The sequence below is a fragment of the Lissotriton vulgaris genome, chromosome 1_1 (assembly GCF_964263255.1).
Source record: "Lissotriton vulgaris chromosome 1_1, aLisVul1.2, whole genome shotgun sequence".
In the NCBI taxonomy this organism is placed as follows: domain Eukaryota; kingdom Metazoa; phylum Chordata; class Amphibia; order Caudata; family Salamandridae; genus Lissotriton; species Lissotriton vulgaris.
The window spans coordinates 1,035,869,700-1,035,892,259 of NC_141685.1; the positions used below are offsets into that span (position 1 = coordinate 1,035,869,700).

Below are 22,560 nucleotides of genomic sequence, written 5' to 3' on the forward strand. Positions count from 1 at the left end.
GGAGCCAGTCCCAAAAAGGACGGGGACAACCAACTTCCAAGCCACCCCAGCATAGAGGGCATCCCCCCCAAGGAACAAGGGCAAGGCATGACCAGATGACCCCAACTCAGAGCTTAGCAGAGGGCAAGGACCTAGCAGCAAGAGGAAGGGAGGGGAGGGCAGTGATTGAAGGCAAAACGCCCCAAACCTGGAGCAGCCAGAGCAGCGGTGTACAGGAGCACCATAACCCCATCCTCCAAGAACCAAAGAAGAGAAATGAACAGCAACAAGACGGAGCCACCCGTCCAGAGCAAAGAAGGCACTCACAGGAGACATAGCCCCCACTAGGAGGCGAGTACCGAAGACCAACCCAAGGGTCCTCGCAGAACGGGGAGGAAACGGCGGGCCGTGAAGGAATCTGCTGCTAGAATCGTCTCTACCAGATACATCGTTACTGAAGGTAATAACTCGTACATCTGATGGAGACTACTAGCCCAAGATTCCTTCACGTAGAATAGATACCCTAGCAATACCCACGGGGAAGGAGGGTCTGCGAAAGGACCCCACCAATCCGGACAGGACCGAGGACCCCACAGGGGACCAGACCTGCAGACCAGGTAAGTAACCTCGTCCCTCCCAGGCAAGAGGAACCCCCACAAGCAGAACACTACCGACCCCAAGAGGGATGTAGGAAGAAGAAAGAAGAATGAAGAGGCCCGTACACTCACAACAGAGGAACCAAGGGGAAGGCCAGAGAGGCCGAAGCACCCCACTCCCACGACAAGGCAACAGAGCTTCCATCCAACGCCAGGGCAGGAAGAAAGAAGCCTAGAGGGCCCAAGGAAAAGAGGGAAAGGTGGCAAGCCCACCCCAGATGGAAGGCAACAGGCCAGCCAGAGCGGTGCCGACAGTCATAAGCCACCAGAAGCAAGAAGAACAGCCCGGGGCCCCAGGCAGACCGGGCAGGCGACGCCTGACAATGGAGAACACATAATCACCCCAACCCGCAGGACAGGAGCAGGAAGGTGAGGAAATGCCCGGACACACCACTATGAGGGGACACGCACACAACCTCAAGAAGCAATAGCAACATAAAGAAACGCCATGGAGAACAGGCACCCGAAGGTGCCCAGAACTCCCCAGCAGAGCTCAGCTATATAACAGCTACCACTACCCCACATAAGGTACGTTAAGTCCCAAGACATGGGAACACTCTTTGGAAGAACTTCCGCAGCAGAGGAAAGCAAAAGAGCACGGGGAAAAAACACCCCACGAAGAGCTTGACAAGCAGCCCAAAGAAAAAACAGAAGGCCTAATCTCAGGGCCAAGTCTGTGTAACAACTCCAGCAAAAACACACACAGTCAACAAAGGGCCGTCCAGCAGCCAACAATGCCAAAGTCCCAACAAGGAGCACTCAATGGCCAGAAAACACACTCTACAGCAAGAGCAACCGTCCCAAGAAGTTCCAGAACCAGCTCAACTCAGCAGTCACTGAGGAGGGAAGGAGGAGGATAAGGCGGAGGAGGAGAAGTAGGGCGGACCCCTGCCAGGAACCTTTGGATGGCGGAGTCAGCCGGGGCATGGAACAACAGGCTACCATCAAACGGAAGATCAATGAGCCGCTCCCGACAATTTTCGGGGAACACGCTGTCCCAAAGTCCCGAAGTCAAGCACGGCGACGGAGGGCGATTGAGGAAGCCATGGCCCGGCCCAGCACCTCAGAGATGTCCAAAGCGGAGCGGAGGATAAACGCTGCTAGCTTCCGGCCTCCAACTCATGATGCCATAAGTCCACCTGGACAGTCTCTTGGGAAGCTGCGGATCCCAGAGACTCGGACGAGTCCCACAAACAAGAGGAGGCCCTAGCCAACACACGCAAGGTGTTAAGGGCCCGCAGGGCAGCGCTGGTCGAGGTGAACATGTCGCACCCCCAAGAGTCCAGCCAGCGGGCCTCCCAGGAGGGCAGAGTCAACAGTGGCAGGAGGGAGAGAAAAGCAGTCCACAGAAGTGGACTGGCGGCAGAGGGGTGAAGGGAAAGACATGCCAGGTCACGCAGTGCCGGAAGGTGCAGGTGCAGAAGGTGTTGAGGCACCGGATCCCATGAGGCGGGACGCCTCCAACCCCCATCAGGGAAGAAAGGAGCGAACCCTCAAAGGGAAGCAAGATCTCCCTCCCACCAGAGCCCTGGTGGAAAACCATCAAGAGATGGTCCGCCGGAAAGTGAGCAATCGGGGCACCCATGCACAGAATGCCCACAGCCGTGGACACCGCGTGAGCAAAGGCCTCACCCGCCTCCTTGGGCCCTGCAGTGGGGAAAGCAGCACGTCCGTAGGTGACAGCTGCAAACTAAGGCTGACGTTCCCGAAGCCAAGCGGGATGGGCAAAAGCCGGACCTGGAAATCAGAAGGAACCGAAGAATGTGGGACCTGCCGCTCCTCCGACGAACACCTCTGCCTCAGAATTGGTGGGGGGCCGCCCTGGAGAGGACGACACCAATATGCAGCCGACCTCCGGAGAAGAGGGAGCGTCCGAAGACGAATCCGCTGCATGACCACTGTGTAGAGACAGGATGTCATCACCATCCAGCGCCGAAGGAGACACCGGATAGGGTTCCTCCAAGTCACACCGCGCCGGGGGCTGGAGTAGAGCCGGAGCCAAAGTGGCCAAGAGGCGCCGCCGGAACAACGCTGACTCGACCTCCGCCAAGGCAGCCGCCTGCGTGGAGGAACGAAAGGGACCAGGAGAGTGACACGAAGCCCTCTGCCAGCCTCAGCCCAGAATGTGGCGGAGGTGGCCCGGCGACCCATGCGGCGGCACCAGGGACGATTCAACCTCCGAAGAGGCAGCCGCCTGCGGGGAGGGACGAGAGGGGTCCGGAGGGCGACAAGGTGTCCCAACCCCACCTTAACACAGAGCGGGACGAGGAGGTCACCGACCTCTGTGGCGCCGCCCGGAGGCGCCGGTGCCATGGCGGCATCAGCTCAGTCGGGGACGAGGCTTTCGCCTGCCCAGAGGGCCGAGTGGGGCTCGGGGATGCAACCTGAACCCCGGCGACCTCCCCAGGGAATCCTGCGGGAGTTTGCGGCGAGGCAGAGGCGCCTTGGTCTGAAGGAGGGACCCTCGAGAGGCCGCACCCCAACAGTACCACATCCTCCAAGCCTGGATCCGAACGTGTCGGCGCCGGAGCCGCTGGCGGCGCCGCATGGACCCCGCGCAAGGCAAGGTTTCTGCTGACGCCCCAGGAAGGGAAGGAGGAGGAGACGCCAGCGAGGCCTGCAAAGCCGCCGCATATGTCTCCATCTGACTCTCGATGCCCCATCACCGGGAAGCGGTGGATAGGAGGAAGACACACAGGCCACATCACCCGCGGAGAGTCCACGCCCCCGGAGACAAACTGCGACACTAACCCACCGGGAAGCGAAGCTCGTGCAACATCAGAGAAGCGCAAGGACGACAACAACGGCTGTATCTGAAGCCGTCTGCCGAGGCAGACTGAGGAGAGGAAGCCGACCTGGAGTGATGAGCCGAGAGTAGTTTCATCCGGTGCTCTCGCCGCGACTTCGGCTTCAACTGTTGGCACACCTCACAATCAGTGGTGCCGTGATCCTCCCCTAAACACCACATACAAATGAGGTGAGGGTCCGTAGCCAACATAAGACGCCCACATGACGTGCAAGTCTTGAAGCCCGAAGGCATTCGCACACTGTTCCACCAAAAGAAGAGACAATGATTAAGAAAAAAGGGCCCAAAACAGGCCTGTAGCTAGGACCGGATCCACGTTGCACGCGGAAAAGGAAAAAACTGACGTAGGCGCGCCGCCGGGGTGGGGCTTATGTGACCTCGCTGACGTCACGAACGACGCCTGGTCGGAGTCGCGTGATGCCACTCCCCCCCCCAGCCCCCCCCCCCTGCTCCCAAGCGCGCAGGATGCTGTGGCAAAAAGTTTCCGGATCCAGTCTCACGCCTGGGGATAATTCTACGTGAAGGAATCTGCGGCTAGTAGTCTCTATCAGATATACCTCAGATGGTTGAGCACATGCGAGAGCATCCTGCAGAACCACCACAAGCCTGTTCAGCATTTAATCCCACAATATCCTAAAATACATTTACATTGCGCTAGGATAAGCTCACACTGCTATTTAAAGCGTGTTTAAGATGTAGGTGCTGTGCAGATCATAACAGTAATGTAGTAAGCACTATGATACAGTACAATGGGGAAGCATTAATTTGGCAATGGGGAAATGTGATTTGCCTGCATTCCCCTTTGCTTCCTGTACCCGTGAGGAGGTTTCTTACTGCTACCTGGAATGCACACAGCCCCCTCTATACAAACTAAGTCCCACTTAGACCCTTCCTAAGAACCAAGAGAAGAAGAGAAAGGGACAGGATGTCACACATATATCATAATTCGAAGGCCTGCATAAAATCTCAAAACTGACAGCCTCTCACCCAATGCAGCAATAGGTAAACAGTTTACATGAACATTAGATCCTGCCCCCACCAGCACTTTCACTCATTAATAAAAAAAACAGAATCAGAAGGTTTGAAAGTATCCAAAAAGAGGTTTATTGCTCCATAAATAGCACAATAGGTTATTTTACAGTAGACTTTCAGAGTCCCACCAGGAAGATGCTGTGACACCCTCAGAAAAATGTAAGGGGTGCTGCGCAAAACTCCATCACCCCCCACCCCAAATAAAAAACAATTGCAAACAAAAAACAGCAGAAGAACAATCGGATATCAGAAAAATGCACAATACTGTACAAAGTAGATTGGGCACAGGTTATGGGGGGCACCTGCCCCCCAATATGCCCTCCTTCATGTAGGCAGCTTCATTTATTTAGATTTTTGGTGCAGGTTTTAGAAAAGGGTTTGGGTAGTGTTCGATGTACAATGATGCTTGAAATAAGGCAAAATGGCATCAATTGTGGAGATGGGCGTACACAAAGGCACACTTGATGGGCACCAACCAGAACTCCAATTTTGAGCCCTTCAAGCAACACCCTGAGACACTGCAGTCAAAGTTGAAGCAACTACGAATGGCAACAGCTCCAGTCTAATCATCCAATACTCAACCTAGCCTAAGAGCAGGAAACGCATTTAGTGCAGTGCATGCTGGGATTGCAAGACAGGCTCACATACACTGAAAGAGACACTCCAGAAATCTGCCTGGGGCAATAAGTGGTATCAGAGGTGTAGAGGAAAGGGGTTAAATATACAGCTATGCTTAGGAATCAGGTATATAAGCCTTTGGTCCTGTAGTCTTGAAGGGAAGCAGCCAAACTGGGGTGTTATGGAAGAAAATCACAGTTCAAGGCATTTTTCTTGGCGCACACATGCTTAGTAGTATCTACGTATCAATTTCGTGGCTGAATAAAATGATGTGCAATCAGAGCAGTATGCGAATGCCAAGCATCACAATGCACCCCGATCCGGAGTAAACATAGGCTGCAACCCCTCCAAATAAGGTATATGGTTTCAATTTTAATCCATAAGCTACATTAGGAAACATTCCATATGTTTTTATCTTTCACCTCTGCTTATTTGTTCCCAATAAATGGGTTGCAGCAAATAAGAGAAACTAGGTGATACAGTTTTCGTTTTTGTTTGTTTAACAAGTCTTGTGATTGCATGAAGGCATTTCAACCTTTTCAGCCCTATAAAAATGGTCTGTGTTAATTTTCTCCTGGAAAATACAATATAAAAACTGTTTCATGAGAAATTTCTGTTCCCGACCAACAGTGCATACCAACTAGAGTCAATAAATTCTTCTAAGACAGAAAGTCACTAACTGACTTTCTGGAGCGGGAATCTGATTTTCCTGCCAGTTTAATACCTACAACATTCCTAGAAAATTATTTTTCTGGCATCTAAACACCGTACAACAATTTTGTTAGATCATGTAAGTTGTTGAACAACATTCCCACTCTAGATACTGAGGGTGAGCATGATCTTCCTGCAACTTGCATCCCTTGCTAATTAATTAAATAGAACAAGCTAATTAATTAAATAGAACAAGCTAATTAATTAAATAGTACAAGCAGGGGGCGTATTCAAGCAGCAGGCATTGAACGACCCAAGAAACTCTAGGCCTTCTGTTGAAGCTGGACAAAATGTAAATCGTCATAGCACCTTCACTGGGTAGGCGGCTATAACAAGCAGGAGAGCCACCAGGGAGGCCATTTTGGATCCGGCAACACCACAAAACACTCACTCTAAGTTTCCATCCCTCGGCTACTGGAGTTCAGGCAAATTTTGCAACTTAACTCTTACCTTCAGTAGCAAAATCTAAATTCTCAGCTAAAAGATATTGTACATTTTCTTTCTTTTTTATCACTACCTATCATACATTCTTCATATTTTTCACATTGAATTTATGCAGATTTTAAAATAAATATGCTATACCTCTTTCAAAGTGTAGTGCTCTCTCTAGTGCTTTTTTATAGCGAATGAACAAGGGACACAATTGCTTCCCCCTTTACACATTTTCCTCCATTACTGCATCCTACTGGGGATACACATTTTTCCTTTCTAGTGACTTTTTCGTACAGCGCTGACAAGCTTTCATATGTTTCGGGAAATGTCTGAATGGGAGGAGCATTAACACCTTGCTCCATATCAGATTTTTGGAGGCATCTGCTAAAACTCATTGCCCAGTTTTCGGATGGGCGTAAAACAATGAACCATAAAATTCCATTTCCTTATCCCTTGTGCCAGACAGTAGACCTTGCATCTGAGGTGCTCAAGGTAAAACATCTGTTGAATCTGAGGTGCTCAAGGTAAAAATCCGTTCATCGGCAACCCTGATTTTGGTTCAATACTTTTCTATTTTTCACAAATGTTCTTGGTTTTAAAAAGAAAGGCCTTATGGCCACATCCCATTTTTGGAGCTGAATTCTGCCCTGGTCCCCTTTTAAGGGAAAGATTAATAAAGGGGCATTTTATTGTGACGCACTCCTCTTTAAACAGCTACATGAAAATAGGAAGGGTACATTAAAATAAAAGCGATATCAAAAGGGGTACCCTTTTAATTCTGACAACCCCCCCTTTTCATTAAAGCAATACTGGCTCCCACTTCAGCTTCACAAACTATCTTGGCCCCCAATTACAATGATCTTTGAGGTACCTTACTTCCATATTGGCCAACTACTTAATTATGTTTTACTTTCCATTTATATTCCCAGAAGCAACAAACTATTTGGCAGCAGTTATTTGGTTAATATGGGACGCCTCAAAAGACCTAAGCGGATGTCCTTTCCCACTTTTAGCATTTACTGCCAAAAGTGGGAAGCACTGCAGGGGCTGATGGGTAAGAAGGAGAAGTCCAGAGGCGGAAAAGGTGGGATATCCAAAGGCAGGAGTGTTAAACTCTGATCCAGAGGGTTGGATCTCTACCATATTTTTAAGACAGCTAATTACTAAGTAAATGAACTGCATTCAGATTCATTGAATGCAAATTAATTTCATGTGGCTATCCTAAAAACGCGACCCTCCTAGACATATGCTTAACATGGCTGCCAGAGGCATTAACCCTCTCTAGATAAAACTACTTTCAATGATACATAACACAAACCAAAATATATTTTCCTGAACTTGCTACTCATCATAGTAGTAGTCTTAACCCTACTTTCATGAGGTTAAATAAGAGATAGATTTTTATTTGGGCCATACTACTGATTTAAATATATCTTTTGAGAGAGATTTTCAAGGTGCTAAGAGATTATCAAGCCCATATGCAGAACTTTCACACCAGATACGGGAGAATTGTTTTTAATCTTATTTTTGACACGAGGAGTGGGTGGTCCTTTTCAAAAGGCACACAACCTCCCAGTAAAACCATAGGGGTTTGCAGAAGAAAAAAAGAGCTGGACACCACCGTTTTCCTTCAGCATAACTATTTAGTAATTCTACGAAAAAAAGTTTTTTTATGATTAAAAGAAGAGAGTGTTCATCAAAATACATCTCCCAGACTTCTAAAAACCGTTGCCAAATCGTTGTTTTTTTTTTTTGGTTGAGTAGGGCAGGTCTGCGTTTGAGAAAAAATCTAATACCTTTTCTCTTTCCTTCGGTCCCCTTCCACTCAAAACCCTTTAGTGTAAAATGCTTATAGTTGTGTGCGTCGAAGGCAGCTCGGGTAAGGGACGGGCGATTTTGCTGGTGGCAACGATAAGGGAGCTAATCCTGAGACAGCTTTCTTGCCGACTGCAAGTTAATGCCTTTGTGCCACCAAGAAATAATTCTGGATCAGTGACATTGTCCATAATGTTCACGGAAAAGCAGATTGAGACGACATCTCTGAAACCACAGATATGAGGATGCTCACTGCTCATATGGGAAACAGATGACCGCTACTACACTGCCCAGGCGTTACTCCGAGATCTCATCAGCCTGGATTTGGCCTAAAATGATGCTTCTTCTCCACCAGGCATCCTTTCAGAATTGACAAGTCGGCTGTGACATTGCATGCACCCCCAGAGGAACCTATCAACATCCATTACCTTAAAGTCCATGAGAGATGACAATTCATGAAATCTCACCCCTTGACGCCTTCAATATTAGTAACCGCAAAAGATCCTGTCAGTGCTTATTTACGTTACAAAACACACCATGTCTCTCGAAATTTACAGGAGATTCTCAATGTCAGTATAAAATAAAATAACATCCCAATCTGTTTTTCCTATATAGTTGTGGGGAATGGAGAACAGAGGTTGACTGATGTGGCCACAAAAAGTTTAGTAGAAGAAAAACTAGCAGGGAAAGAGAAAAGAGACAACAAGAGATAGAATTTCAACCGTTGTGCTCATGGTGTCCCATATAAAGCTGAAATTAAAGCACATATACATAGAGTAAATTTAGGACAGGAAGCCTTCAGAATTAGGCCACACACTTTTAAAATTAAATTAAAATATAAAAAAAGGAAGGCAGGTCGGCAAAGCAGTTGGTCCTTCTGGACACTGCCGTAAACAAGGTGCACTGAAGGGGAACCGTGCAAAACATGAGAAACTGATGCCCCAGTTTCCCAGTCCAATTTTAATGCCCCACATTAATACTTTCAGCAGGGTTTAGAAGAAGTTCCACAGTCAGGCTAGAGCCCAGAGAGCTGAGGCAGAGAACCAAAGGATGCCCGCAGCAGAAGAGAAAGGTTCCAGCACTTGGAAGGCCTGTTTAGGAGACAGGCTTTACAGCATTGATCCAAAATAGTGCGAGACATAGGAAGGCACCTTGGTATTGCTTAGTGTTTGTGAAGGACGGGGCATGGAACCCCTGAAAGGCTGTCGCTGCAGGAAGCTTTTCAATCTAGTGGTTAATTCCTCCATGGCCGAACGGCGGGTCCTTCATATCCTGGGATAGTAGTATTCCTTCATCAGCCGTCAATCTTACGTAGGCTTGAGCGGTTCAGGGAATTTCTGTGGAAACGAAAGAGATGGGAGAGAAAGGATAAAAAGATATTTCTGTGACCACGTTACTCAAAATGCAAGGTGCTCTGGTATACACAGCCAGTGGGTACTTTAGCATCTTGTGGCGAGACTGGAAAAAGTTTCTTGCTGCTCTACACATTTCATGTACATGTAGTAAGCGGGTCGGTACTCCGGACCCCATGCGCCCTGACCAACTCTCTCATGTAAGAAGCCCACCACTGTAATATTCTTACTGGTGAGAAAGTGGTGGGTGGGTGTGGAGAATAGGAGAGGGTGGCTAAGAGTATCAGAGTCACCGAGCCCCCAACAACGGGTCAACATAAGAGAACAAAGGCAAAATTATGTTTGTTTCTAAAATATGCAGGACGTAAGAGAACTGATACTGATTAGGAAAGTTATTTTTGAGGAGAGCATGGACTGGGCTAAGGGCTCAGCTAGCCCTGAGATTGGAAAACATTATGTTTAGAATTCCTATAGCTGATGACTTCAGATTAATCTCGATGGCCTCGTTGGAGAAGAAATAACTTCCCTGTCTGCTTTTATTTGCATCTACTACCACTTAATAGGTCTTCTCAGTGCCACTTTGGCTGTCTGGTTCAGTCAAAAGTTTCATGAAGGACCCAAGATTGTCCACAAAGTAAGTTGGGGGATTTGTTCTCTTGGAGACCGCCCTTTGGCTGAAGGAGAGCCAAATGCACCTATCTCGGGACCTCATTGAGCATTTCCTACCAGCACCCAGAGCATCCAGGTAGTCAAAGTAGCGGGGCTATTTGGGGTAGGATGGTTGCTCAGGAATCATGCAGTTCATGGTGTATTCTGTACTAAGCTAATTGTGGTGTGAGTGCATGATGGATGTCAACAGTCATGAGTGTCAGTCTATACAGAGTATGTAGCTAATGCTGAATTTAATTGCTTACCTAGGGAGTTTTGGTGTGTTTTATTTGCTACTATTTTCAACAGGTGAAAACATCTAACACATAGGATGCATTATATATGTGCGAGAATGAGGGCTACTGAATTTAATTGCATGATTATTAAAACAGATATTTAGAAAAGTTTTGAATTTGTCATTTGAAAGTGGTCATTCATTTATTTATTTATTTTTTAAGACGTAGTTTATTGATTTTCTGTGCAATACAATTAAAGATACATTTCTATCAGTAAGTCATTAGCAAACAGAAATTAACTGAAAATCCCTCCTCTTGCATGGCATAGGTCATGGCGATGTATCAGTGTCACATATTCATTGCATTCAAAGAAATCTCAAATCTACGTCAAATGTTCACCCTCAACTCCCTTCTTTCAAAAACAGTTTCCCCACTCCCCCCTCCCCAATTCCCGTCATCGACGCATAAGGTAGTAATAATCCTATCTCTGAAGCATGCTCAGGAGTCACTGTGTTGTGTCCTTCTTGATGTGCCTGTCATGTCCTATGTTATGGAGGGTTCCACCTAATCATCATGTGTCTCGGAATCCTGCAATGCCTGCACTAGTGTCTCCCAAGCTGTTGCTGCTTCCAATGCTTTATCATTGTTTAGCCTGCGTGCTTGCCGATATCGTAGCATACTTTCACTGTTTGCCCACTTTATGAACTCGCCCCTCCATCTCCTGCTGCTAGGTCCCACTGTTGCCTTCCAATGCTTAGTAATTTCCCACTTTGCTAATATGAGGCCCATGTCCACAAATGTACTCGTCATCTTGTTTTTGGATGTGTGGGGAAACCAATGCAGCACGCTAGTGGCCATATCAAACGTCAACTGTCTTTCTGTAATTTCATTTAGTGTGGCACCCACTTCCTACCAGTAAAGTCCCATCATTGGGCATGACCAGAGCATATGATCTAATTCTACTCCTGTTCGGGCACATCTAGGGCATGCAGCCTCCTCTACCTTAAAATATTTACGGATCTTACCTGGTGTCAAGTACGCTCTGTGGATTATGTAGAAGTGCACGAGCTGGAATCTAGCATTTCTTGTACTCTTCCAGGCCCTGCGCACTATTTGCGTCCAGGCAGCATCAGGGATTTCTTTCCCTATGTCTATCTCCCATTTTCCCTTTAGTGTCTCTAGGGGTGCTAGTCCTTCATGATGCATTCTGGAATAGAGGCACGTGCCCGCTTTGAACGTCCCGGCGACCATCATGGTGTATTGGCAAGCCATTGTTGTCTTATGCTCCATAAGCCCTTCTTTCCAGTGCGTCTGCATCGCCCTCGTCAAGGCTGCATGCAATAAGTATCCTCCCCTAGGGAGGTCAAATCTATCCTGCAGCGTCCGGTAGGGTAATAATACTCCATCTTCGTATAGGTCTCCTAATACTTGGAGCCCCACATCTTCCCAGGTCTGTAATTGCGACCAGTCGCCGCCATGGGACAAAGCTGTGGCCATTCCCAGTGGAATTTCAGGTGCATAGGGGTATAGGACTCCCGCCCTGCGTTGCGATCGATTCTAGAACAGCCGAAGTGTTTTTTCCTCCGTTAATAGAACTTTAAGGTCTAGTTTTTGTTGTAACGCTATAAATGACAGTACGTGGCGTGGTATACCCCTGCCTCTCTGTTATCTGGGCCTCTAAATTCTCTTGCTATTGCTTGCGTCGGCACCTGTAGATGAGCTGCTAAATAGTAAAGTTCAAAGTCCGGGACTGCCAGTCCTCCCTCGGCTTTAGGCCGTATTAGCGTGGCTTGTGCCACCCTGCGCCGCCCTGCACCCCAAAGGAAAGTTACCACTAGCGATTTTAGTGATTTAAATATGGAGCTCGGTATCCATATTGGTAACGTCCTGAAATAGTACAAGGGTCGAGGAAGCTCTACCATTTTTAATAGGGCTATTCGGCCTGTCACCGACAGCGGGAGGGTGGCGCAAAAGGTCATGCTACTCTTCAAGGCTCGTACGCCCCTACCTATATTGCCCTCCAGCATGTCCGCAGCTCTGTGGTAGATATGGACCCCCAAGTATTTCAGACACGAGGGTTCCCATCGCACTTCCCAATTCGTGGTGGGTTGGGTCGCTCCTCACCGTACGGGAACAGGCATGTTTTTGACCAGTTCACTTTTAGGCCTGAGATGTTTCCAAAACCTGTGAGTAAAGTCCCAGCCCCCCATCAGTGCCTCGTCAACATCCTCCAGGTATAGTACCATATCGTCGGCGTACAACGATCTATACTGCTGATCGTCTCTTCCCCTCAGGCCCCGTAGCAGTTCCCTTCCCGTATCTTTACCGCAAGAGGTTCAACTGCTACCGCAAATAGCAATGGGGAGAGCGGGCATCCCTGCCTCGTGCCCTGCTCAACTGGGTACTGCTCCGATTAAAAGTGGTCATTCATCACTGAAGAACTGGAGCGCAAGTTTAAAAAGTTATTCATATATGAAAAACAAAAAATTAAAAAAGCTGGGATTGCGGGGATTACTTGAAGATGTTGCCTCCTTCTGATGGAGGCGCAGGACCTCAGATGGTCGAACTGGCAGTACCATGCAGGAAATACAAAGGTGAACGGACCACTATGACCTTGATATACAAGGCGGCTGGAGGGAAGGCACAGAGGAAGTACCTAAAGTGGTCGATCATAAAATATCCGTCAAGAAAGTGGGGAACCGCCCATACAGGAAGTAACATTTTTGCATCTGGCTTTCAGATAGGCTGCAATAGTCTATCACCAACTATACACAGACAATGCCGATAAAGGGAATGTCTGTTTCAGTACCCTGATAAGAGGTGTGTAAAATATCTACCCAGAATGCTGTTGGTGGAGTAGTCCTGATTCATGGGAAACCAAAAATAAGATCTTCTGAGAAGATCAGCTGAGTGGAGGAGTTTCTTTCAGAAGTAAAACATGTCTGTGGTGCCATCTATTTGGACTTGACCAACCATTAATTTATCACATGCTTCTGAAGGGCTGCATCTGCCCTATCCCATAAATGGTGTGGGGCTCTAATCGTACTTGTAGTGATCAGCCACAATTAAGTTCTGAGAACTTAAGAGATGCTGGAGGAAGCTCATAAACATCTTTGGAGACTTGGTTTGTCACCTCAGAGATGGCAGGGTGTATGGGTGAACCAAACAGGCCTGGACACACAGTGCATGGGTCTCTTGTGCAGCTTAGTAACTTCATGTTTGACATTTCAAGGCCCAGAGACATCTGGGACCATGGGGCCATCAACTTTCTGTATCACAGGAAAAGAAACCAACTCATTGAAAACCAATGCTCTTTCACGGAGGAAAGGCTCTTGTAATCTATGTATCAAGGATCGCCTACATGAATTAACACAGTGCTGGGACTGAGGAAGATTAGAACAAGTTTAATTAGAAGGGTCATAAAGTCCAGAGAATCACTGGGCATGGAGCTCTTATCCAATAAGTATCAGGAAAAGAAGAACAGAGGGCCTTTTGTAGTTGCAAGAAGGCCACCTCTAGGGTCAGTGGTATAGTGAAACCTTTTTGAGATGCAGTGTGATCAGAAGAGGCAGACTTTTACTGCTTAAGCTGCTCAATATTGAATAACAGGGCTATGATAGGTGATCATGGTACAATAGTTTGATGGCTTGGACCCGAGTTTCTTGCAGAGATTAAATTCATTATGTTGGTTGCAGCAACATTTAGACCGCTCGACATCAACAGTTTCTGCTCAGCAGCCTCTTTGCTTAGGCAGATTATAAATGGCTAGGAGAGTTGTGCAGAAAGATATCAAATCTATTAACTATTTGCCTGTACCCGACCACATTTTGACGCCGCCAAGTCTTGCTGGGAGGGCCACTGGACTATGGGATCTTGTGGTAGCTATCCTGGGCCTTGGCTTCATTGTGGAAACATGTGTCTGATGCTTTAACTTTCAGGGAGAGGTCATCACTACCACTGACAGAATCGAAATGGTTGGTTTACCGGTAGGAGTAGTTTTGCAAAACTACTCCTGACATTAAGTAACCCACTATGTTTTGTAGTGTGAATCTTTTCTGAATTCATATACTGTACATTGATTACATAACAGTATTTTTTCCTGTGGGTAGGCTGGGTCCTTTAGAGTGTGTGTTTACAAAAGTTTCAGAACTCTTTGCCCCATTTCTGTCTTCCTTTTGATCTGAATGTCCACGGAGTAATGTTTCGCTGCACAAATGGCTTCTAGTGTTACGCTGCCTAGGAATGGGAGCGTTGCTCCTTTTGTCCTTGTTGAATGAGCTTTTTGCCTTTCTGTAAGGTTTTTTGCCACTACCATGTGAAAATATTATATTGTCTGTACTATCAGTCATGCAACAGTTCCCTTTGTGACCGAAAATAGCCTTCTTGTGGGTGCAAAGGACACAAAGAACTGTTCTCCTTTCCTGATGGCTTTTGTTCTTTACAACTTATACATAATTGCCTTGCAAACATCTAGTGTGACCAATGCTATCTCTGTTTCTGATTTAGGCTGTTGAAAAAAAGCTGGTATGTCGATGGCTTGGTTAACGTGGAATTTCAATACCACCTTTGGTATGAACCTTGGGTTTTTTCTCATTACTACTTTGTCTCTATATATCCGCAGATATGGCTTCTGAGTGGTGAGCTCTTTTATTTCACCGGCCCTCCTTAGTAAGGTGATAGTGATGAGGAAAGCGTTTTAACATTCACCGCAAAAAGCTGCAGATGTACCACATTTCTCACCTGTGGCTTGTGTGAGGTATGAGCGGGGTATATAACTGGGGGATTTTCCTGTTGATCAATGGGCTCAGAGCCTCCTTAAGTCGGTGATAGTTCCTTTCCATCTCTCGATGATACTCTCGCTGGTCTGAGCCAATCAGGGTCTTGTTTTTTCGCAAGGCATCCTCACACCTAAAAAGCAAAGCATGTTTATGGTACTGCCTTTATATTGGAACCGATAAGAAAAGTCTTGTAAATAAGAGACATCAGGTACTTTAAACATTTACCTTACTTAAAATGTATTACTCTCGAAGCAGCCGACCATTCTGACTGATCACCAATCAATAGCGCTCTCAAAGTTTCTGCTCTGGTTTCAAACTCTAGCTGGAGATTCTATTTTTTAAACAGGCATCAAATAGGTCACGCGCAGATAAGCCCTCTGCCCCACAATCAAACTCTTTACCCTGAGATCATGCTATTTATGCTGTATCACAATCTTCAACCTGAAATCATACCTATTAACCTGCAATCATACCTATTAACCTGCAATCATACCTATTAACCCACAATCATACCTATTAACCCGCAATCATACCTATTAACCCGCAATCATACCCTTTAACCTGCAATCATACGCTCTATTGTGCAACCATACTCTGTATTCCACAATAACACTCTACATCCCGCAATCACACCCTTTATCCTGCAATTATACTGTGTGCTCAATTAATCTCGGTGCCCTACACTCAATTTCTGGACTGCACTGAATCTCTCTGTACTTCAATCACACTCCCTCTCCACTGAAATCATACTAAATCTATTCTGTAAACTCTCCACATTGCACACAAAGTCTCAATACTTGACACACTCTATTGCAATTAAACACTCTGTACTGCAATCACTTCGCTGTAATCAAACATTCTATACGGCAAACTCTATACTGCAACTACACACTATATTGTGAAACATACTCTTTGTCGTGAAACATACTCTTCGTCCTGCAATCACATTCTTTACTCTGTAATCTCACTTTTTCCCCTGCAATCACCCTTTTTACCCTGCAATTACATGCTTCATCCTGTAACCACACACTTTATGCTGCACTGCAATCACATATTCTATCATGCATAGATTATTTGTCTTACAGTCAATATCTCTATACTGCAAGGAAACTCTTTGTCTGACAATAATGACATCTACACTGACCTCAACATCTCTGCCTTGCTCTCACACTACATTGTTGTCAAACTCTCTGCACTACAGGAAACCCGCTGCCTTGCTCCGAAACTCTCCACCCTACTCCCATCATTTCTGACCTACTCACAAACTCTCCAAACAGCCATGCCCTGAACCTCCTTATACAACTTTCAAACCATCTGTATTGCTACCTGATTCTCTACCCTTCTGCTAAGGTGCCTCACTGCTCTGATACTCCAAGGATATGGATAAACAGACAATAACCGACCTCCAAGACACATGTGGTAACCCCCTCCCCAACACTACCCAAGTACATGCACTACACAGTACTTGCATTAACCCAAGTTGCACTGCCCATGGCTAACTTACCTTTTGGTGAAGTCCTTGAAGCAGAGCCGCAGTTTGTTATGATGCCGAAAAAGTTTGGCGTCATCTGGAATCTCTGCCAGGAACACCTGGGCCACTTCCAGAGGTCCCTGATGGAGTAAAGGGGGGCGTTAAATGGGAAATGTTAGAGATTTCTCAGATTCAAGTCCCACCATCTGAAAAGGTTGCTCTAGACTGACCGGCTGTCTCCTCTGATTCCCACTGGACATGGCAGTGGGCATACCTAATTGCTGGAGGTGCTCATAACACAATGGGGACCATTTATCTCCCCAATGGGATACGTTTCTCCCTAACAGGAAATGGCAGAATGTGGTGGCAGAGAGGCCTGAAGTCTCAGTACAATACTCTTTCATATCGTACAACTCTCTTGCCCTCCTGGTACCTGCAAACCAAACTGTTAAATGGTGGTGCCCAAAGATCCATGGCATATATAATTTGATGATTGGGTCCTCTCCTCCCCCACACCTTATGAGCATCAGCTCTTGGAAACCATAGTTCATTAATGCCGGTGCCAAGGGAAGATACAAGTAACTTACCAGTAACAATAGGTTTGCAGCTCAAGACTGACAATGCCTCTGTTGGGCGCCTGTAGGAAATTCACCTTTTCTGTGTGGTCACTTCGGATTCTTTGCCTTTTGCTAACCCTATATTTTTTCTGTTTTAGAACTCTGTGCACTTTAACCCTACCAACATATAAAGTGCCTGTGCTCTCCATTTAAACATAGTGAAATTGGCATATTCATAATAGTATATTAAACGTATGCATAAACCCTTAGTATATGGTTACAAAGTACCCAGGGCTTGTAAATTAAATGTCAATAGTGGACTGCAACACCTATTGTGCTATCCACTACAGTGGTGGTGCAAACATGGCTTTGGGCCTACCAGTGTAGAATGACTGTGGAAGTGCAAAAACTGCTATTTGACCAGTCATAATGAACTCTTTTGAAAGGTTAAAAAATCCCTTTTAAATATCAATAAATCACCCCTATGCCTTGGCACTCACAAGGCAGGTTTTATGGTAGTTAAACGTAGGACATGTAGAAATATAATGTGAAAACATCCTTACAGTAACAACGAACACAAAGAGTTGGAGGGTCTGTTAACCAACAGAGCTGAGTCTATACGGTCCTGTTTAGGAGACCACACTTTTGGATTGCACTAAACCACACCAAGTGGTCACATGACACAAGTATATGATAGATATCCTATCATATACTTGTGTCATGTGACCACTTGGTCTGGTTTAGTGCAATCCAAAAGTGTGGTCTCCTAAACAGGACCGTATAGACTCAGCTCTGTTGGTTAACAGACCCTCCAACTCTTTGTGTTCGTTGTAGCTTGATTAGGGGTATTGAGTTTGGATGGTCTATAAATATAGTCCCCTTGACCCTCCTTAACCATTGTTTTTCAACATCCTTACAGTGCCATGGCCCCAAAAGCATTTGTTTTTACTTTGGTAGGCCTAGCTCTCCTATGTAGAAAACCAGAGTATATATTAAAAATAATAATACTGTAATTTGAAAATGTAACTAGCAAGAAAAATAATTAAACACCTATTTTCAAGTTATTAAAAATCCGATTCAATTAAGTCTTTTTTTAGTACATATTAACTTTTAGAAAGTTACGTTATCCCTACCTGGAATTCCGGAAGATTACATTTGCATTTGTCCTCTCATTTCTGCCAGCCAGTAAATTGCATTTGCAGAGGTGTGAATACTGTTCCCCGGTCAGGAAAAAAAGGCCTGAGTCTGGGGAGGTGTTGTTGCTCCCTTGACAAGATGGCCAGTGGGGATGGGTCCAAGACATGGATTAATATCATAGGTCTGCTGTCACAGGCAAATGTTAGCTGACGCCTGGGCACAGCCCTTCCTTTGTCCCCCCCAGCAAGGCAGGCTCCAATCACAATGAGCCTCTTTTTGAATTTACAGTGTCAAATCCTGCTAGAGTGTCAATTCTTATCTGACGCATCTGCTGGGTTTTTAAATATAACACTTGGAGCACACTTGAAACGGCGAGAAACAGGATGCCAAAACAATACCTGTGTTTCCATTGTTTGCTTGCTGATGGATGTGCTTTGTTCCACAAGACTTCTGACACTGGATTTTTACATACAACATTAGGGGTGCACTTGAAAAGGCAGAACAACAGGATGCCAAAACAATTTGTGGATATTTACAATCTGGCTGCCAGAAAGCCCTGCTTTGTTCTACCAGGATTCAGTCTCTGGGTTTATTGTGAGTACAGTCAGTGTTAGATGTGGAAGTACACCAGGGTTACCATAGTACAACCCCCACACACACATTTAGCAACAGAGACCATGTTTTAGTGTGGTGGAAGGCTTCCGTCATCTTAAAAATTCACAACTCATTTCCACCCACTAACTTGTGCCAGTCATAAATGTGGCATCTTCAAGCACCTACTTCAAAAACCACTACTGGACCTGTGGAAGATCAGAAGAGGGCTGAACCTGCTGTCTGCCTGAGAAGAGTGCTAAAGGATGAAACCTGTTCTCCCTCTTGTATCCAGGACACACACAACAAGCTACAAGAGGCATTTTCCTGCAACTACCCAGCGACAACTGGACTGGACCATGCTGTTTTGCCTCTGTCTGACACACTGTGAGTCTCCAAGTGCGTATGCTGTGGTACTGGGGAGTCAGACATGTACTCCTGTGGTGGATTGTGACTTGAAGGACTAAAGTCAGAAGGTACAATTTTTAACCAGGACGAACCTGGTTGGTGAATCCAACACACATTCCATTGAGGGCAGTGTCAAATTGCGCCTAGGTCTTGGTCTACCAAGACCATTGAGGATCATTGGCGCTTTATGCTTCTTGATGCTATTCCTACTTAAACCTTTTCAAAATTTCACATATCCCATTCCACGTATTGAAATTTTGTCATTTTGTTTATTACATTTTAGTCCATTTTTCTTATTTGCTTCAAGATTTGTGTGTTGACCTTTCACTTTATTACTGTTTTTGTACTCCATAAATACTTTTCAAATTATCCTGAGTTAAGCTTGTCTGCTCTATGCCATATTTACGAGGGGGTTGAGCTCATGTTAATTTAGGGACTTTAAGGGGTTACCTTAAAAAGGGTTGTGGTCACTCCTTGAAGAGGGCAGTCACCTGTCCCAATTAAAAATCAGATTTTTTTACAACGCCCAAAATAAAGTTTCTTTTATCCCAACCTGTTTTCCAGACAAAACCACTAAATGACAGAATAATGCGTAGCATGTGAATCAATAAGTTTGTAATGCAAAAACTTGGGCTACATACAAGGCCACCGGAATTATGTGATTGTGCGTTTGCATCGATTTTTGCATAATTATAGATTTGCCTCATTTGCCACATAACCCATCATCTGCCATATACTTTGCACATTTTAACAAGCAAAATTGTTTCTTGCTCAAACAGTTCAAACGCTACTAAAAATGCAACTACACGAGTTGTCATGGAGTGGAAGGTCCTTTGCAAAGCTGGATTGGTTGTTGCTTATTGCTATATTTGGGTGCTGAATGGTACTAATGAGGTGCAACCAATGCCCAGCGAGTGTTGCCTAGTAAGAAAATGATGAAATAATAGTATTACAAAAGGTGCCGCATAATTTGCCTTTTCTTGTTGCATAATTTACTCAACCTGCCGCATAATTTGGCCCTCTCCTGCTGCATAATTCCAGAAGCCCAGGATATATGGAGATTTTCAGAAGCGAGTCTTGTTCGGTCAGGAGAGAACGATCAGGACAGTGGTTGTGTCAAATGAACTCTGGCTAGAATGACTCCCATCCACCTTTTGAATTCTTCGGTGACAATACCTGGTTCACTGTGGTGCCTACAGAGCCCTGCAGCACCATCTGCAGCATCTTGGCATCAGCCGGGTCCTGATGTGTGGCGAATGCCAGCTCTTGCGTCTTTTTCTGCATATCTTCAATGGCTACCTCAATTGGGATCAGAATGATCTGCAAATGAAGAAAGAAATTAGGCTTCTGGGAACACCGGGACTTCTGGAGGCAGAGAGGAGAATTTCAGAACACCAGGAACCATTGGACAAACAAAGGATTCTGGGAACAAAAGAAAACCTGAGGGACAGCAGATGACACTGGAGCACAAGGGTCTTTGGCATGATTCTCTTGAGGGGAATTCTGGGAGTACCAGAAACCATGGAAGGAGAGATGAGGATTATGGGAGCAGAAGGAACCCTGGAGGGAGACAGGGTGAATCTGAGAGCATGATGGCACATAGACCTCCGATGTGGGAGGAACATGACAGGCAGTGTAAAAGCTTCTCGAACAATCAATGGAGGGGAAGGCAAGTCCTTTTCTCAGGACACTACCTTGATCACGATCTTGAAGGACTGGGGTGATTTAACTCCAGGTTGCTCTTTGGTCCCCTGCAAGCCTGTCTTCTCCCCATGCCCCTGGTTCAGTGCTTGGGACCACTGCGTCCCAGCTCTAGTCCCTCCTCAAAGCCTAGTGTGTTGATTCTGTTTTCATGTAGGAATTTGAGGGTTCCCCTCTGGTCCCTCTTTCAATCCTTTGTATGCCCTTCTCCCATGGGGTCCTGCCTCTGGGCCCCGAAGTTTCTTGTGGACCACCTTGACCTGGTCTTGGTGTGGGGGGTGCTGGAGTGGATTCCCCATACCCTGTGTCAGTCCATGCATCCCCCCTCCCCGTCTTCCCTGGGGCCCTCGCCCTGTGCTTATGCCCCTGCCCTCCCCTGTATGCCACCTCCTCCCTTGAACAAATAGACTACATACTGGCAGTTGGAGCCCTTCTTTCCACCACGACTACGTATGCACCTTCCTTCCCTTGGGATCTCCAGGCCGGTAGCACCTGCTAGTACATCAGGCTGATCTGGTTCCTTCTATAAAAGGATCCACTGACTCTACTTTATACCCTCCGCCATTGGAGCCTGAGCGCCTACTCTCAGGTCCCGCACCTTCCCTTTTGTTTTACAGCGAGGATCTGACGTAGAAGCTGAGGAGTCACACCAGACCTCTCTCGCAGTCCTAAAAATGCTCCTCCTCCCCTGAGGCCTGGGTGGGGTGACCAGAATTTGTGAATCAAAAACTGGTAGAGATCAGATATAAAAGTAGGACCAACATTTTTTGTGATTCTTTTAAGTCTGGCCTGTCTCGGTTTTTGCGTAGCCATGTAAATGTGTACGTATATATATGTATGTATGTATATGTGTATATATTTATACATACACACACACACATTTACAAAACTACAAATCTGTATTTTTGCCCCCAAAATTGGGACATTTATTGAAAAGTAGGGAAAGAGTCAGGACGTCTCAACAGTTCTATGAAAACCTTGACTGTCTGTGGAAATCTGGGATGTCTGTCACCATAGCCCTGGGCCCGTGGACCCTGCCCTGTGGACCCTGTAACCACGTCGTCCTCGCACACGTTGGTTGTGATGTGTAAGGCGTTGGGGGACTCCCACTGACCCATTCCCCGCCCTCCTCCCCCCGGGCCTGTACCTCCTCCTTGTGCACCACGTTGATCCGAGTCTTGATGTATGGGAAGGCATGCGAGGTGGTGAGGATGGTCTTGCGCTTGTACTGCTCGTGCAGGTCGCCGTGCGCGCGCCCATCCAGGGTGAAGGGCGTGCAGAACATGAAGTTCCGTAGGTTGTAGTTCTTGTCGAAGTACGTGATGCGGTCCTTCAGCTCGTAGGTGTCGAAGTAGGGCTCCACGTAGGTGATCTGGATGTAAGCCTGAGGTCAGAGGACGAAAGTGGAGAGAGAAGTTGAGGTGACGAGTTGGGGATGGGAGAGAAGTGGCAAGAGCAGTGGAGCAGTGGAGAAGACAACAAATAATGAAAAAAGGAACAATTGATGGACAGAATGCAGAACAATGTCATAAATTCACCCCAGTACAGAGATCTGGGCCTAAATCTATCGTTTTTTGCTCACCATGCCATTCCAGTTTGGAGCCAGCCATATGCAAATCAGTCTTGACCCTG

General features: G+C 46.3%; 1 protein-coding gene across 7 annotated transcripts in view; it reads right to left on the reverse strand.

The window, feature by feature from the left end:
* Positions 1-4,521: 4,521 nt before the first annotated feature.
* The window catches only part of LOC147748470 (dedicator of cytokinesis protein 7-like), a 476,862-nt gene continuing 458,823 nt past the window's right edge, over positions 4,522-22,560 (reverse strand). For all 7 annotated transcript variants that reach the window (XM_086962164.1, XM_086962156.1, XM_086962145.1 and 4 more), the window contains 5 exons: positions 22,076-22,312; positions 20,404-20,547; positions 16,568-16,674; positions 15,026-15,193; positions 4,522-9,386 (listed from right to left, as the gene is read on the reverse strand). In XM_086962164.1, the coding sequence (XP_086818290.1) occupies positions 9,344-9,386; positions 15,026-15,193; positions 16,568-16,674; positions 20,404-20,547; positions 22,076-22,312 (699 nt within the window). In that variant the 3' untranslated portion in view covers positions 4,522-9,343. The remainder of the gene's footprint in view (positions 9,387-15,025; positions 15,194-16,567; positions 16,675-20,403; positions 20,548-22,075; positions 22,313-22,560) is intronic.